The 17,885-nt window shown below is 39.1% G+C and overlaps 1 protein-coding gene across 1 annotated transcript in view; it reads right to left on the reverse strand.

Moving 5' to 3' along the window:
• The window catches only part of ADAMTSL1 (ADAMTS like 1), a gene marked incomplete at its 3' end in the record, with an annotated part of 475,788 nt that overhangs the window by 139,344 nt on the left and 318,559 nt on the right, over positions 1-17,885 (reverse strand). Inside the window, exon 15 of the mRNA XM_082260455.1 lies at positions 10,382-10,511. Within this exon, the coding sequence (XP_082116581.1) occupies positions 10,382-10,511 (130 nt within the window). The remainder of the gene's footprint in view (positions 1-10,381; positions 10,512-17,885) is intronic.

The raw sequence follows: 17,885 nt of genomic DNA on the forward strand, positions 1-17,885 counted from the left end.
TTTCTGAGCATATGCAAAGAAAAACATATCACACGGTTTTACAAATTGTATGTATATGTGACAAAGAATGTTAATGCTAGCATGTTAGATGTACTTTGATCTACATTGTTTCATTTACTGATTTGAATTTATGGCAGTTCCATTCACTTTTATCATTGTTTGAGTTAAAACAAATGTCTAAACATGTTTTCTTCTAAGACCTGACCTTGCATGGCAGACAAATCACATGCCTTTTTCAATTAAGCAGAAATAAAAAGGGTATCTATATGATATGAGTCATTGACCCCACTAAGACAAGCAAGTATAGGTTTAAATAGGTGCCAAGTTGTGTTCATATTTCTACAAGCTGTACACTTAAAAACAAATGAAAAACCTCTTGTTCCAGGTTTTAAGGTATGCTGTATGGAGAAGCTTTAAAAACCCTCTCTGTGCCCATGCTGGGCTGATTTACTCTATTTATCCTGGAGACCATTGTCAAAGGGACAAAAAGTGATGGGAAATCCAATATTTTATAGCAGTCACTTCAACAGGAATATTGGGAAATCTTCTAGGTGTACCACCTGTTTCAGTGTCAATATTGTGAGAGGACATTTCCTCTAAAGTCTAGTACACACTACTGCCCCGTACACACGATCCGAAAAATCTGACAACAAATACCACTTTGCAAAGGATTTTTTATTTTTTAGTAGGTTATATATTGGGGATATCCCTTTGGGAGGCAAGGAACTAGATACCATAAAGACAGTATTGGTTCTGGTATGGCGATGTGTTGTGTGTTGATGTGGGACAGAATGCTTGACACCCTTGCATAAGTCATGTATTCTCTATTGGGTATAGAGTATTTGGAACATAAGTCAGAAAATTGAATAATCTGGTTCCCTCGTAAAAGGTCAGATATATTCACCATAACAAAATCCCGCCAGCCAAATTTAAATTTGGAGACAGAAATTAAAGAGTTGTTACAAGTATGGGTACTAGTTTATGCTTGACTAAGTTATCCTTTTTTTGCATAAAGTATGTCCAAGCCTGTAGCGTTGTGGAAATAGTTGGATGTGAGTTATATAATAACTGCGTGGTCAACGTAGTGGCTAGTAATAAGACTGACAGTGTACCCTGAGTCACATATGACTGTTTGGCCGTACACCAGTGCTGGAGTAAACCATGCCTTTGATTGGTCTAATATTGCTGCTACAAGATAATCTCTAATGTCTGGATCTCCCATTCCACCAGCCTGGTTATGCTTAATTAGAATGTAGTGGGGACATCTTGCCTTCTTTCCCTCCCAAATAAATATGGAAATGTTGCGCTGCATGGTTTTGTAGAAAGTTATCAGGATGTGTATGGGAAGAGCTCTGAAGAAATACAGCAGTTTGGGCAATAAGAGCATTTTATAAGCTGCCACTCTACCGGACCAGGTAAATTTTTTCAGCTTGTTCATTTCTTGTGTTAGAGAGTTTAGGAGAGGCTAAAAGTTAAATTTGTATAACTATATATAGATCTAGTTAGTTTAACCCCCACATAATTATTAGAGTAATTTTCCCATGGATATGAACAAATACCACTTTGGAAGTGATCGTACAATAATGTGACCGTTAGTACACAGCTTTCAAGAGCCGATCATTACAGTTCATCCGATATTACATGAAGGGAAAATCACAAAAGTTCTTCTTGTACGATACCAGATCGTACGATTTTCATTTATTCAATACAGTATTCGGCCAAAAATACAATACAAATACAATACAATACATTACATCACTTCCAATTTTATATTCTGACGTACGAGAATTTTCGTAACTTTAGTAACCTATTCAGTTTCAAAATACCACTAGCAAGCGATAAAAAGTCGGACCCCCTGTCATCTAATTTTCGAATCAGTTTTTTGTGTTCAACCCAGCGGGCTGAACGAAAGCAGAAAAAAATGAAGAGCTCAGGAGGAGATCCTGTACTAACTATTTTAGGTTAGTACAGCGATCTCCCTGCTGAGCTATTGTGTTCTGATGGAGGGATGGTCCCCCATCTTTGCCGATTGGCAGACCTTTTTCGGTCATGCCCCTTCTGTTGGACTGGCTGCCGTACACATGGGCCAAATGTCGGCCAGTTTCTATTGAATCTTTCAATATCACCCAATATTTGGCCCGTGTGTATGGGGTTTTACTGTTATGTTTCCATGGCAGAAAGTGAAATCTACCTAAAGAGATAAAAAAAAAAAAAAAAAAAAAAAAAACCTCTCCAGGGTTTGACCATCCCCTAGTCCAGTGATTGCGAACCTTGGCACCCCAGATGTTTTAGAACTACATTTGTCATGACGCTCAACTACACTGCAGAGTGCATGAGCATCATGGGAAATGTAGTTCCAAAACATCTGGGGTTCCAAGGTACGCCATCACTGTCCTAGTCTATCCAAAGAATCTGTGGCTTTAAATGTACTTCTAGCTATATAAAGTATCCCAAAGGAATAGACAAATACATCTTAGGGGAGTAATAATGCTACAATGAGTAAATTAGTATAGCAGAAAAAAACATAGCAAAGGTACACAAAAGTTTTTCGGTTTACTGGAGTACCCCTTTAAATAAAACTAAAGTAAAGCTGCAGAAATTGCTTGGTATTTCCTTTGAATCCAACCATCTGGCTTCTATTTCTCATATTATTTCCACATCCCAACACATCTCACAAATTCTTTTCACACAGTAACCCACGCTGAGTGATTGAGCTTCTGTGGTCGTCTATTTCTGTGTACGGTAGATGGCTATTTAAATACCACAGTCCAGATCTTGGTCCTATTAAATTTTGTTTTAGGAAGGTCATATTTGCTGAATACTGTTATTTTTATTTACATAAAGAACATGCAAAATTGGGTTCACGGTTATATCCAGTTGAGCCTTTTTGTACAATAATCAATATGATTTAGGCAGAAGGATTTAGCAGCTATTAGGATAAGACCTATGATTTTAAAGATATAGTATTTTCAAAGCTTGTTTAGTAAACCTACATAGCATTTGTATTAATTGTGCCAAGGCATATTGAGTAGGGTAAGGAAAGGTGCTATTGTATTGTATCAGGAAGGCAGTGGTCAACTCATTCTTAAAGCGGAACTTCACTCTCCCAGTCAATATTTACTATTTGTAATCTTTCTGCTGCTAGCATTAGTAAATAAATAGGAAAGTATATTATATTTACTTGTTTTATTTATTTATTTTACATTTCATCAGTACCTTACTGGTTTCCAGGCCTAGGCAAATGATTTCATATACCCCAGTAGTCTTCAGGAGGTTAGGAGGAGTTTTCTCAGCTAAGCACACCCACCTGCCTGCACGCCTGAGCTAAGGGCAGATGGATTCCAGGAAGTAAATGCTACATGAACCATCTGCCCTTGATGACCACGCCCAGAAATGCTAGGGTGGTTTTCAAGGTAATTTCACAGCAAAATAAAGCATGGAGACATGAATGGATGGTTAGATGGTTAGATGAAAGATTTAAATAGGGTTTTGGCTTGGGCTTCTGAGATGCAGTGTAGTTGTGCTCTAAAGTAGAACTGTGGTCTAAAATTAAAAAAAAAAAATATTACGCATTACGATACGTTCGGTAACAGTGTTCATTTTAACAAATTTACTCTAGTATTAAAAAATTCCTTCAATGGGTGCATTGGCAAGTCCCTTTTCTCACTTCTTGTAGTCAAATGATCACACAAATATCCCTGTTATCACCCGATGCATCAGCAAAAACTACAGCACAAAACAATGGCATAGCTTAAACCAGACTTTCAGTGTAGCCAACATTGCCCCCTTACTTGTTAATCACACGTATCCTAGTCCAGTATTGGCCACTACACCATGACAAACCATGCCTATGCCCAACAATTACCGAAAGGAAAAAGGCAGCAGTAAGGAAATTACATCCTAGTGCTGCCTAAGCATCAACTTCAGAAACAGGGAACAAGAGCGCACAAGACTGAAAACACAAATAACAGCTTTTATGGAATTTTTATAGAAACTCCTGCCAGTTACATACACAGACTTTACTTTTACTTTATACTTACTATCTAGAGAACTCTATGATTAAGCCCAGTGTGGGTGAAACATGTCAGAGGGGAATGACCGATGGGCCGTAGGTGGGGATTTGAGCTGAAGCCTGTTTTTTATTTACCTTATACTGGAGTTAAATACAGTGTGTGGTGGTACCTGTATGCTTTATCAAACTCAGATTTGTCAAGTCAAAATCTACAGTAAGTCTTTCTCATGCCTAGTATGCTTGGTGTAATTCTCAGAAACCTATTCTAATTCTGCATGTTTGGACGCTACGCAGAACCAATTTTGTATAATTCATCAAAGTTATTTGCCCTTTTTCTATTTGTCTTGGTGTCCATTGTCACTGAGAAAAGTGGTGAGAAATATAAAAAAAAATTAGCTGTCACCAAAACTGGAATAGAGGGACCATCTTTTAATGGCTACCGTGACAGTTGTTTAAAGGATATTTTGCCTATTGAGCAATCTTACAATGGTGATAGCTTCTAAGTTCCACCCTATGAGTTCCCTTTAAAATGGTTGATGTGCATATCAGCAAAGCACTCTTAGAATATGTGCTTCAAAACAGGAATAGTTGGCAGCAGTGCCATTGCCTCTGTCAACCACAACCTTCTCAAGGTTCTTGAATCTGAGAATGGTTCCTACAAAACACTTACCACTATTCTGTTTCCCCATTTCCAATTTGAAGAAATGTGAAAATATAGATCTAAACATTGCTGGCGTTTGAAGTGCATTTGTACTCCCCCCCATATATTTTCTAATCAGGTTTAATTTATCAGTTGGTGTTTGGGTTTTAAAAAAAACTTGAGGATTGAAAAATAAATATGACAGGTTTCACAGGATATAGGTGCTCATGCTATCACTCACCTTAAAAAACACACTTCTATTGCTCAATGGTGAGCAGCTTAAGCCCCATATCTGATGAATTACGTCTGTTCATAGACTTGTTTTCTCTTACATCAAAAACAGTTTTCTCTTACATCAAAAACTCTCACTAATCTATAATGTATGAATGGAAAATGAATATCATATGTTTAACCACTTCAATACTGGGCACTTTCACCCCCTTCCTGCCCAGGCCAATTTTCAGCTTTTAGCGCTGTTGCATTTTGAATGACAATTGCGCGGTCATGCAACACTGTACCTACACCAAATTTATGTAATTTTCCCCCCACAAATAGAGCTTTCTTTTGGTGGTATTTGATCACCCCAAGGTTTTTTCTTTTTTGCTAAACAAATAAAAAAAAGAACAAAAAGTTTGAAAAAAAAAAGTTTTTTTGTTTATGTTATACAATTTTGTAAATAAATAAGTTTTTTCCTGCACTGATGAGCACTGATGAGGCTGCACTGACAGGCACTGATGAGGAGGCACTGATGGGGTGGCACTGATGGGGTGGCACTGATAGGCGGCACTGATATGTGGCACTGATGGGCACTGATAGGTAGCACTGATATGCAGCATTGGTGGGCACTGATAGGCGGCATTGCTTGGCACTGATAGGCGGCATTGATGGGCACTGATAGGTGGCACTGATGGGCATTGATAGGCAGCACTGATGGGCACTAATGGGCACTGATATGCGGCACTGGTGGGCACTGATGAATACTGATAGACGGCACTGACGGGCACTAATGGGCACTGATAGTTGGCACTGTTGAGCAATAATGGGCACTGGTGGACGGCACTGATAGTTGGCAATGATGGGCACTGGTGGGCAGCACTGATGGGGAGGGCATTGGTGGGCAGCACTGATGGGGAGGGCACTGGTGGGCTCCCTGAGCCCTGATTGCCATCCCTGGTGGCCATAGTGGGCGTCCCTGGGGTAATGGGTGGGCATCCCTGGTGGTTCTAGTGGCACCCTCCCCCCCGAGGGTCTGCACTGGTAATCAATGATCTGATTAGCAGTGCAGACCCCCCCCCCCCTGTCAGGAGAGCCGCAGATTGGCTCTCCTTTACTCGTGCCTGTCAGGCACGTAATGAGGAAAGCCGATCAACGGCTCTTCCTGTGTACTATGTGACCAGCCATGATTGGACACAGCTGGTCACATGGTAAAGAGCCTACGTCAGTAGGCTCCTTACCGAGATCGGAGATGCGGTGTGTCAGTGTGACACGCCACATCCCCGATCGCCGGGGGCGTGCAGAGCGTCATATGACGTCCGGTCAGGATAATGCAACCACTTTCACTCCGTCAATCGCCTATAGGGCGGGCAGGAAGTGGTTAAATATCTCATTATCAAAGTGTGATAAAGTTAATTAAATGGTTTTTCCAAAAGGCAGATAATGGTAATAATGGTTCCCAGGTATTTATTTAGATAACAACATTAATATTATAATATTGAGGCTCTAGACCAGGGGTCTTAAAGCTATGGCCCTCCAGTTGTTCAGGAACTATAATTCCCATCATGCCTAGTCATATCTGTGGATGTAAGAGTTTTACAACACCTCATGGGACGTGTAGTTCCGTAACAGCTGGGGGGCTGTAGTTTGGAGATCTGCCCTGCTCTAGTCCATTTGAAAACAAAATACTAAACTAGATTTCTTCTCAAATTTGAATTTTCTAATCAGTGGACATTTCATCAATATGAGATATATTCCAGATTTAGACTCTTTCTGTCAACATTCTAGGGCACAAGCTCTACAGAGAAAATTAGTACATTAACAAATGTCTCAGAATGACACTATTTCACACTTTCTACCAGTTTTACTTCAAAAACATTTTTATTCACACAAACTGAATAGCGTCTACAAAACGGCTTCATTACTGATGGGGCTGAAATGACCAACTCCAATATCCACAGAATTTCTGAGATTTAAAAAGTTATTATTTTCCTTGGTAACCAGCCCATCTCAAGATAATTAAGACAGTCAAAGCCTAATCCACATGTAAATTACAGACCCAATTAACTAACTTTTTTTTTGAAGGAAAAGAAAATATTTGAAAATGTTTTTAATTCAGTACAACAAAAAGATATAAGTGATTTTAGTCTGCTTTAAATGCAGTTTAACAACTCACAATTTCTGGTTGCATCTTTTACACAATTACATTTCCTGATTAATTTCCCTATAATAATACCAACCCTCACAAAACATTGTTGCCTTCACTGCCTCTGTTATCATGTGTAACTTGTACTGTAACACTGAATCTTGAAAGTAATGACTTATTATGAAGATTTTCTTTATCGGCATGCTTTGCCACAACAGTGCAGCTCATTTTTTAGGATGCTCTATAAACCAATATTATTACTTTGTAATTGATGAAATACGTATACAAAACTGTTAAAATCACAATAAATTATTTAAAATATTTTTAAAGAAAACCTTGAAAACAATGAAAGGGGCCAATGGGTTCCCAAATTCTGGGGGCCGTAATCCTGACGTGCAATTAAAAAGAAGTAAAAGTGTATTTCAAGCCAAAATCTTATTTTCTAATTTTGGATTGAGTTGAGAAGGATTCCAACTCCTGTAAGAGTTTTACACTTTGTAGCTTATCTCAAGGGCCAGACAGTGCCATTCTCACAGCCTGGAGAATTGAACCTAAAACACATTTAGAATAAAGTCTACTCTGCCATTGCTAGGTAATACAAGTTTATTTAGAGCAGATGAAAACTGTTAAGTCTACAAATGTTTGAGCACTTAAAACAACAGGAAACTCTGTTAGAGTATTAAGCACATATTTTCAGCATGTTTTATGATTTAAGCGTAAAAGTTGCCATTTGATTACTTTGGATTTTTTATAGAAAGTTTGTAAAGTACCCCACAAATTCCATATGTTGTCCCCTCTCATAGAGACAGGGGTTGTAAATCTACAACAACTACATTTACTTGAGAAGCTCTCCATTTTTTTTTATCAAAAAAAAAAAAAAAAAATATATATATATATATATATATATATATATATATATATATATATATATGTCAATCTTTATTAATCACAAATACTTTTCTAAATGTAAAACGAGTCGTCAGCATGGATGGATAATCTGAGTCACCAAGGTTAAGATTCAACCTGGATCAGTCTTATTTGAAGCCAGCAGATATTTATAAATAAAGGTTAGTCTTTTTTTTCTCCTTCATTTTTAAAATTTTTGACAGTCTCCAGGTGTACACATTAACATTCCCTTAGCTGGAGGGCAAGGGATAAAATGATCCCAGCCATTTTGATATCAAACCATATATGCTTCCACAGCGGGTGGCCACGTCAATGGTGGGATCCATGAGTTGGTATTGGAGTGGAGCCTATTATTTTTTTAGGGTATGATCTAAATATAAAAAAATATTTCCTAAAAGAGAATTTCATCCCTGAAGGTAATTCTTAAAAGGAATCTACAGGGCTCCTGCCACAAAAAACATTTTCTCTTTTAAATACGCTCAAAGTAATTGAAACCAACATTCATGTGTAATATAAAATGACAAGAAAATAACATCTAGACTGGCTGTTTTTAATGATATAAGTGTGCACATTTATGTGAATTGTATATTTGCAACTGCCAGGCTGGAATTACCAGCCTTCATCGTGTAAAGGTGCTATGCTGAAGGTGTAGAATGTTAACTTAGCCAAGCTAAAACTAAATTCAAGGCAGATGTAAAGAAACAAATGAATGAAGCTTTGTATTCATTAATGCATCACTAAATGTATTTTAAAAATACTAGTTAACTACCTGAATTTGATTTGGTTTGAGCTTCTTGAAATTCCCTGTAAATAAGCACTCAGCAATGCGAGTCAATCAGGTGCGCTGCCAAGGAACATGATTATAGCAGGGGAAAGCAGAGCGCTGAACTCACGTTGTAGCAGTAAGAGTGGCATCATTCATCTGGCTGTGCTGTATGGCAGAGCTGCATACAGAAATGATTTTGGCAAAAAAAAAACAAATCCTTTGTTGGTAAAACGGCCTTTATGTATGTAATTCATCTGTGTATTTAGTTGTTTTCCTGGAGTTCAGCTGTTTAACTGTTATATTCATCTCAAATACCCAGTCATGTACTAGGAAATGCATTGCATGCAATCGATTACTGAAGTGAATACAGTTCAATGTACTAAAATTAACTATTTAGTGAATTGATCCCATAGGCTCATAGTTTATAAGCAGTGAAGCTGCTTTGTCATAAGAACCCACATCTTTCTTTTTGTAGATTTTGGCCTACTGTGTCAGCTGTCCAGAAAAAAGTAAGAATATAATAAGGAATAAACTGCTTCAGGTAATAAAGGATTAAAAGGACATAAAATCACTAATAGCCAAGGTGTGATTACTATGGAGCTGAGCTGACAAAGTTTTTGTTACATTATATTTTTGATTTTTGAAATCCATGTCAGTTTGTTTTCCATTCTTTTTTAGTCCTTAAAGCAGATCTTCAGTCATTTTTCATCTTTCTTCTCTTCCTTCTGCTCTTAAAGTACTGTCATTGGAAATCAAAACTGTATTTGGTGGCAGTAAATACCTTATTCTGTATACTTCCTATTTCATTGCTGATAAAACGCAGAGGCTTTTTGACGTGGCTTCCTGCATTTGCACTGACTCCATGGAGAGAAATGTCAGCTATCCCAGCAGTGCTTGTTTCCTTTTTTTTTCTCACTCACTCTCATTGGCTGGGCTGAGGAGGAGGAGGAGTGGGGCGGGGAGTAACAGGAGAGCAGAGGATGGCTGCGCAGTACACATTACTGGGGGAGGAGGGAGGGAGGAGCAGCACAACACATTACTTGGGAGTGGGGGGGGGATAACAGTCTGCCCACCTATATACTTATCGCACTGCCTAGACCAGTCTGCACAATCTCCCCTGGATAAGTTCACACTCTTTATCCAGCTGCATAAGTTCACCAAGTACTTCCCATTTCCATTGGATTAGGAAGGTTACAGACAATGTGAAAGGACCTTTACAGCTCAATTTCTCTTAAATGCAGCCACAGCCTAAGCAGAAAGGACTGTCTGGACAGCATGCTGTAGAATGGCACTCTTCTTTTCTTAGTGAAAGCACAAGTGCCTCTGCAAAGAACCCTGGCTTGAGCTAGAGCTTTCCCATCATCAAGGTAGCATGAGCTATTGCAAAGTAAATGTTCAATAGGGCTTTAACATTATTTCTTGAAAGAAGGAAATGCAGAAATGCATGAGCCATTCCAAACTACTATATACATCAAGTGACACATGGATTTTCAGTAACAAATCAATCTGTTATTGAAATAGTAATAGTTACCAATATATTTGCACTGTCGTATACAGATGGGCAACCCTAAAAATGTTACATAAGCACCTATTCATGATGAAGTAATTTTATAATAATAAATGATAATCAAGTATATTGTTTAACAACACTGTTGAAAACAACAGTCGGATAGAGAATGAGATATACAGTGGACTTACCTTGGTGGACATGCTTCCATATTGCAAGTTTTCAATAGGGGGGGAGGTCGTCTGCTGGCCACACACAGACTTTCACCCATTGCTACGCCTGTCTGCTTGTTCAAGCATACTACTATGGCTTCTTGAACACCTGCAAAAATGTAAAAAAAAATCCCTTGTATAACAACATCCGGGAAAATAAGTCTGATATAAGTACATAATAATGGCTGCCTTAAAATGTAATCCATACAATAAGCAGAATTAAAACCATACAACGCAGCATTTGCCAAAAACACACTGATTGCTAATTGATGAGAACTAGGTAAACTATAAAGCATAAAAGTGGTGAAATAATAACACACTGAAACGCAACTAAAAACAATACTGATGCAGTTAAAATGGAATCACTTGTGCAATATCAACCCAACCTGGCACTAGATAAATGATTCCCAGTGTGTGGGATAGTGAGTAGGAAGCGAAAAGAGAGAGTGTAAGTTTCTATATTTCACCTATTTTTGGCAGTCGAGGCACATTAACCAAAGCCAAGCTGAGCTGAAAGGAAACACTCTTGTGCCAATAAGCCTCTAAAAACGTCACCAGATTCCATAACGAACAAGTCTTGAGCATGGTAATTTAATGCAGAATGCAATGTGTGCTTGAAAGGAAAAAAGACATTTCGACATTTATATGTTTGGGTTTAATCAGCAAGATATTTACTTACTTGAAGGGGAGGTTGGGAGCAGTAACGGTTTTAATGTTGGCTATAGTGCTACTAGGTGCCTTTCAACAAGAAGCCAGAGATGAAAATCTGCTGCAGAACCATGTGTATGTTCAGGTGACAGAGCCTACAGTAAGTATTCATGATGCTTTTGTGAGTATTGGCAGTGTGAAACTTGACAAATCTCATTAGGTTTAGATATTTGCTATGCAGGCTTATTGTAAAAAGCAAAGGATGGAAGGCCAACATCTCCCGCTGTCATTGGACCGTAATTCACATCAATTGTATGTAGCATCTCCATCTGGCACATTACTGCCAGCATTTTAGCCCAACAATAATCCAAGATCACATGTTGACAACACATGATAAATTTACGTACTGTGGTCATATTTTATTTTATTCTGGCAGTAACCATAAAAGAAAACATTTATCAGCAGCATTTGATGCATATCGGATTCCCAGGACGTCCTCGGCTCGTCTTCCCGCTCACACTGTGTGAATCTTTAAGAAATCTGGGAGGTTTTTTTTTTCAACTGTTCTACAACCAAAGAGACATGAGTAAGGTTTGTCTGTATTGTGAATGGTGTCTTTGTCATCCACAGACAAATTAGTATGTGGCTAGAGAAACAGAATATAGGCTTGCAGCTCTTTTGTTTAGCACACCATTGCACACTATTTATGATGCTGATGATGTGACCACCCATAAGGCACAGAAGTTTTAATCAGTGTTTTAGAGAACTCTATGCACTCAAGCAAGACAACATACAAAGTTGTCATCATGTTAACTGTAAATATGGTTATCTATTACAAACGTCAGTGTTTAGCAGAAACAAAAAGTATCTGAAACGTAGGTATAAGTAGACTGTCCACCTAGATATTACAACTCTTCTTAGAAAACTGGATTTCTTATCAGCACACTCTGGAGAAAACTATTTTTTTTTTTTAGATATTTGCAATATTTGTATTATATTCTCATTTTGACACATAGGGCTTGATTTGCTAAAGTTGGAGTGTGCAAAAACTGGTGCAGATCTGCATAGAAACCAATTAACTTCCAGTTTTTTTGTCAAAGCTTAATTGAACTAGCTGAAGTTAAAAGCTGATTGACCACCATGCACAGCTGCATCAGATTTTTCACTCTCCAGTTCTAGTAAATCAACCCAATTGGGTTTGCATAACAGGAAAAACAGCAGGGTATAAACTGCAGTATCAACCAACCAACCAACCAACCAGTAAGTATCAATTATTGCTGTCTCTGACCACACTAGGAAGAATTTCCCCCCACTTCCTGATCCTGTCATACTAGGATTAGGAATTAGCAGAAATGGGTGTCACAGGACATGATGACATCTATGTCATCATGTCCTGTGAGCAGCATTAACTTGACAGATGTTTTTAAGCTGGCCATATACAGTGCCTTGAAAAAGTATTCATACCCCCTGACATTTTCCACTTTTTGTCATGTTACGACCAAAAACGTAAATGCATTTTATTGGGATTTTATGTAATAGACCAACACAAATTGGCACATAATTGTGAAGTTGAAAGAAAATGATAAATGGTTTTCTGAAAAAAAAAATCTGAAAAATGTTGCATGCATTTGTATTTAGCCCCCTTTACTCTGATACTCCTAGCTAAAATATCTAGTGAAACCAATTGTCTAAAGAATAATTAGTAAACCACCTGTTAGTACTTTAATCTCAGTATAAATACAGCTGTTCTATGAAGCCCTCAGATGTGTGTTAGAGAACCTTAGTGAACAAACAGCATCATGAAGGCCAAGGAACACACCAGACAGGTCAGGGATAAAGTAGTGGAGAAGTTTAAAGCAGGGTTAGGTTATGAAAAAATATTGAAGCACTGTTTAATCCACCACCTGAAAATGGAAAGAGTATGGCACAACTGCAAACCTACCAAGACATGGCCATCCACCTAAACTGACAGGCCGGGCAATTTTGTGCCACTTTGTGTTGGTCTATCACATAAAATCCCAATAAAATACTTTTACGTTTTTGGTTGTAACATGACAAAATGTGGAAAATTTCAATGGGTATGAATACTTTTTCAAGGCACTGTATAGCTCAGTTTTTTTCATTAAGCTGGGGGGCTGAGTTAAAAAAAAAACTGAACCGAATGTGTGGATAAGGGGGATCTTCCCCACTGCACTATTATTTTCTGACAGCAGAGGGACTCCTCTGCTATCAAAATACACAAATCAGCGCTGCAGCCATTAGAGCCGCTGTCATGCATTTTTTTTCCAACAGGTCTGTTCAACACAAGTCGATCGATAGATTGTCTTCTGTTGAGTGGCAGTGGCCACACATGGATCAAAATCCTTCTGGTCCCTGCAAGACCAGACAAATTTCAATCCATCTATGGCCACCTTAACCCTCCATCCCCATCACAAAGAGATAAACTGTCTAACAAGAAAAAAGTGAGAATACATCTCCCTAATAGAGACATAGGCTCCTTTCACACGATCTGCTGTCTGGTGCGGTCTGTTCTCTGCTCAGTGTGGGATCCGCCGATCCCCGCTGAGCAGGCAGGTGACAGCTCCCTTTCTGCTCTGTGTGCGGAGAGCGAGGTGTCAGAGCTCCGCTGCTCTATATGGGGGAATCGGATGAGAATGGACCACCTGTCCGCTCTCATCCAATCCCATCCGATCCCCTGAACGGATGGAAAATAGGGTTTCCATCCGTCCGGATTTCACGGACAGGATCGGATAGCAGCGGATATCAGGATTAGAACCGGATAGCAGCATTCAAAAGTCCCATACACCATATGGTGATTGTGCACACTCCAAATGAATCAGTGAATCTCTTCTCCAAAGGTGATGAATTGACACACACACACAGCCGAGCCTTCACCCAACCTCAAGGGTGTCCCCTCACCTTCTAAATAGGAGCTCACTACGCTAGAGGAGGTCACAAGCACCTTTACTAATATAAGGGGGTACTGTTTCACTCCATCTTTCCATTCACCTTGTTAAATATATCCTCAATCCTGGAAATCATGTATAGGAAGCAAGGAGAAGACCAAAATAGTGTAGATTGCCAAATGCAATTTTATTGAACCATGGAAAAATATGGTGGAATATTTTTTCATTATTTTTACTTTTTCACTATTTTCAGATTTCATGCATTGTAGTTTCTTGATCATTTATATAGACATGTGCCGAACACCCCCCTGTTCAGTTTGCAGCAGAACTCCCGAACAGGGGAAATGTTCTAACCCAAATGGCAAACCCTATTGAAGTCTATGGGAACCGAACAGGAAAAACCAAAAGTGCCCATTTTGAAGGCTTATATGCAAGTAATTTTCCATAAAAGGTGTATGGGGGGTCTGGGTACTGTCCTGGGAGACATGTATCAATAATAAAAATGTAAAAAAAACAATAGTTTTTTTCAGAAGCAGTAAATTTTAATTATGCTTAAAGTGAAACAATAAACATGAAAAATTCCTTTAAATATAGTGCATGGGGGTTCCCCTTAATGTGCCTGTAAAGTGGTGCATATGTAGCATGCATAAAATATACTACAGCAAAAATAAAATTTCTAAGAAAAAAACAAGTAAAACCCCATTTAAAATGACTCACGGTTACAATCGCCGACACCCGGCTATTGAAAATAATAAATAAAAAACGGCGTGAGGTCCCCTCCCCCAGTCCATACAAGGCCCTTCAAGTCTGGTATGCATTTTAAGGGAACCCCACACCAAAATTAAAAAAGAAAACAGCATTGGGTCCCCCCCAAAATCCACACCAGACTCTTATCTGGGAATGCAGCCTGGCAGATCAGGAAAGGGGGGGCGAGCGAGCACCGCCCCCTCTTGAGCTATACCAGGCCACATGCCCTCAACATGGGGGGGGTGGGTGCTTTGGCGCACATTGATGGGGAGAAAGGCCTCTTCCCGACAACCCTGGGCTGTGGTTGTTGGGGTCTGCCGGCGGGGGGCTTATCGGAATCTGGAAGCCCCCTTTAATAAGGGGGCCCCCAGATCCCGGCCCCCCTTCCTATGTGAATGGGTATCAGGTACATAGTACCCATACCCATTCACAAAAGTAATAACCCAATGAGACAGTTTTTGACAAATCCTTTATTAAAAAAAAAAAAATAGTGTCCCTCAATGTAAATCCATCGTCAATCACACAGCCCGCCGACCCGAAAAATAGAAAAAATTAAAAACGTTCTCGCCTCCTGGGAAGCCTTCTGCCATATGCCCGCTCAGTGCTTTCACATTTTCTATATAGGCAAGGGGCAGGGCCACCTGGCTACGTCATTCAGTGGCACCCCTGCCCCAAAGCACCTACCCCCCCATGTTGAGGGCATGTGGTCTGGTATGGTTCAGGAGGGGGCACTCGCTCTTCCCCCCCGTTCCTAAACTGCCAGGCTGCATGCCCAAGGGTCTGGTATGGATTTTGAGGGGGACCCCATGCCATTATTTTCTTCATTTTGTTGCCGGCACTTTTTTTTTTTCAGCTGTCAGCGGGGAAACCTATTGATAGCTGATAACTCATCAGTTAGGGATGCTGCGTCCGGCTTCCCGACCCTGCTTTTTAATAACTAGCTTACACTGCGCCCTGATTGGGCAAAGCCTTCAGGGTGCAGAATGCCCTCGGGGCGAACACCCGCTGAACACCATGCAAAATCGGGTGTTCAGCGAACGACCGAACTCATGCTCGCCCATCCCTATATATATATATATATATATATATATATATATATACTGTGTATATATATATATATATATATATATATATATATATATATATATATGCTTTTGAATTATTAGTTATGCACTTTGTAGCATCTATTTGAGTCTGTGTATCATTAGATTCGCTAAATAGATTTATCTATTATTGGGCAGCGCTACATCACTTTTAGGTTTATATATTTATACTGCATTTAGCGCAGATTGGTGAGTGCATTTCTGATGTTAGCAGCTTCCGTTTAACTGACTTGTACTTCTTCCTATATATTTTTTTTGGTCTGTGCATTAGGGGTTTTATTGTGGTTGATTAGTGCAGGAGGTTTTATTTGTTTAATACTTATATAATATTTTTTGAACTTGGGAATGATTTAAAAACATATCTGATCTCCTTCTGCATAATACACAGAGAAAAGCTAAACTCCAGGCTTAAATTAATTAGAAAATAAATGCATTTTATCTGTATTTGGAGTCTGTTTTAAGATTAGCTTCCCACTATCCTCTGTACATTAGGAAAAACAAAGAAAGAGGGGCAAAGAGTTTGAGCAAGTTAGGGCTCTATTGCGATGCAACACTGTACTAACTTAAGGCCCGTACACACGTAGCGATTGTCGGCCGTAAATATTCGGCCGCCGAACGATCAGCCGATTGTCGGCTTGTTAGTATGATGCTTCCGACAACTGACTGCGACTTTTCGGCCGAACAGAATCGGGTGTGCAGGCTATAACATTTTTGTTGGCCGTCACCAGAACGGCCGATTGTTCGCCAGTCAGTACAGAATTCGGCCGACTAACAGCAGATGAGCAAGACTGGGCATGCTCAGAGAAGAAAAAACACACGGAAAGTTAACCATCACATGGCATCACTTCTGCAGTCGGCTGTTGTTGGCTGACAAAATTCGTGTGCAGTCTTTAGCACTTTTCAACCGACAGGACAGCACCGGACAAAAGACGGCCGATCGTTAGGCCGACATTCGGTACGTGTATACGGGGCTTTACTGAAAAATGCTCATTCTGTAAAGAGATGAAAAACATTTTCATGTTTTTCATGAAATATATATAACAGATGTTGACAGGAGTAAATTAAAATGCAGAAATTTTAAGGATTGCTCCATTCACAAAACGTTTGAGTAATTTTTAACTACTGTGTACTGAGCTTTACTGTTGGTATCTGTTGGCAAGTTGCTTACAAGAGAAGAGAACACGTGCATGATCTTACTAATGTGCTGTTGCTTATTTGTTGTACAGTGAGAAGAATGGAAGTTGGCCAATGACCCAGGTACATGTGAAGCTGCTGTAGTGAACACTAATGTCACCTTCTGGCTGTACAATTTCACAGGAGTATAGTATGTGGATTGTAATAGCAAGAGTAACTAAAAAAGACTCCAAATTTTTTGGAAGGTAACAGCTAATATATATGTGTGTTTCAGCTGTGTATTTAGCTGTTTTTGGCCAGAGTTCAGCTTTAAGTTCTTCCAGCTGTGTTGGACTGAATTTAGTTAAGGGACAATGATCAAGAAATTCCTTTAACTTGCTATTGTAGACTTCAGTGCTTAAAGGTTAGGGTAAATTATAAGGATTTGGAAATTTAGATTCAAAAGCTACGTTGACTGGGTTAAATGTAGTATTACTGAGCTCATGGCTGTTAAGTGTTTCAAAGGAAAACTTGTATAGTTCATGCCATGGATTTTTCTGTCTTAAAGAGTTGAAGATCTTTGAATGCACATTCATCTGTTTAAGCATTTAGTCATTCTTGGGACAGCTGTCAAATAGAAATACCTCCTAAAGAAGGTTTATGTGTTTTCTACAAATGCCTTTATTAACTATGATTTCACTAAAGATGATAATTTAAAGAATGCCGTATCTTCTTTCTGATTTTTAGGTATTCATTCATTCTTAAAAAACATTAGTCATGCATAGCTTTAAATATACACAATTTACTGAAAACAAATGAGAGCAAAACTTGTTTAATTTACAATATTCACCCCTGTACTCCGGTGCCAGTACATCGACTCCCCCACCCACCCTATTTATTGATCTCTTCTCAGTGCACAGCACACACAGTTTTACCTGGCTGGACCACCGAGAATGTACTGTGGGC

This window comes from Pelophylax lessonae, assembly GCF_965119305.1.
Source record: "Pelophylax lessonae genome assembly, chromosome: 1".
In the NCBI taxonomy this organism is placed as follows: Eukaryota; Metazoa; Chordata; class Amphibia; order Anura; family Ranidae; genus Pelophylax; species Pelophylax lessonae.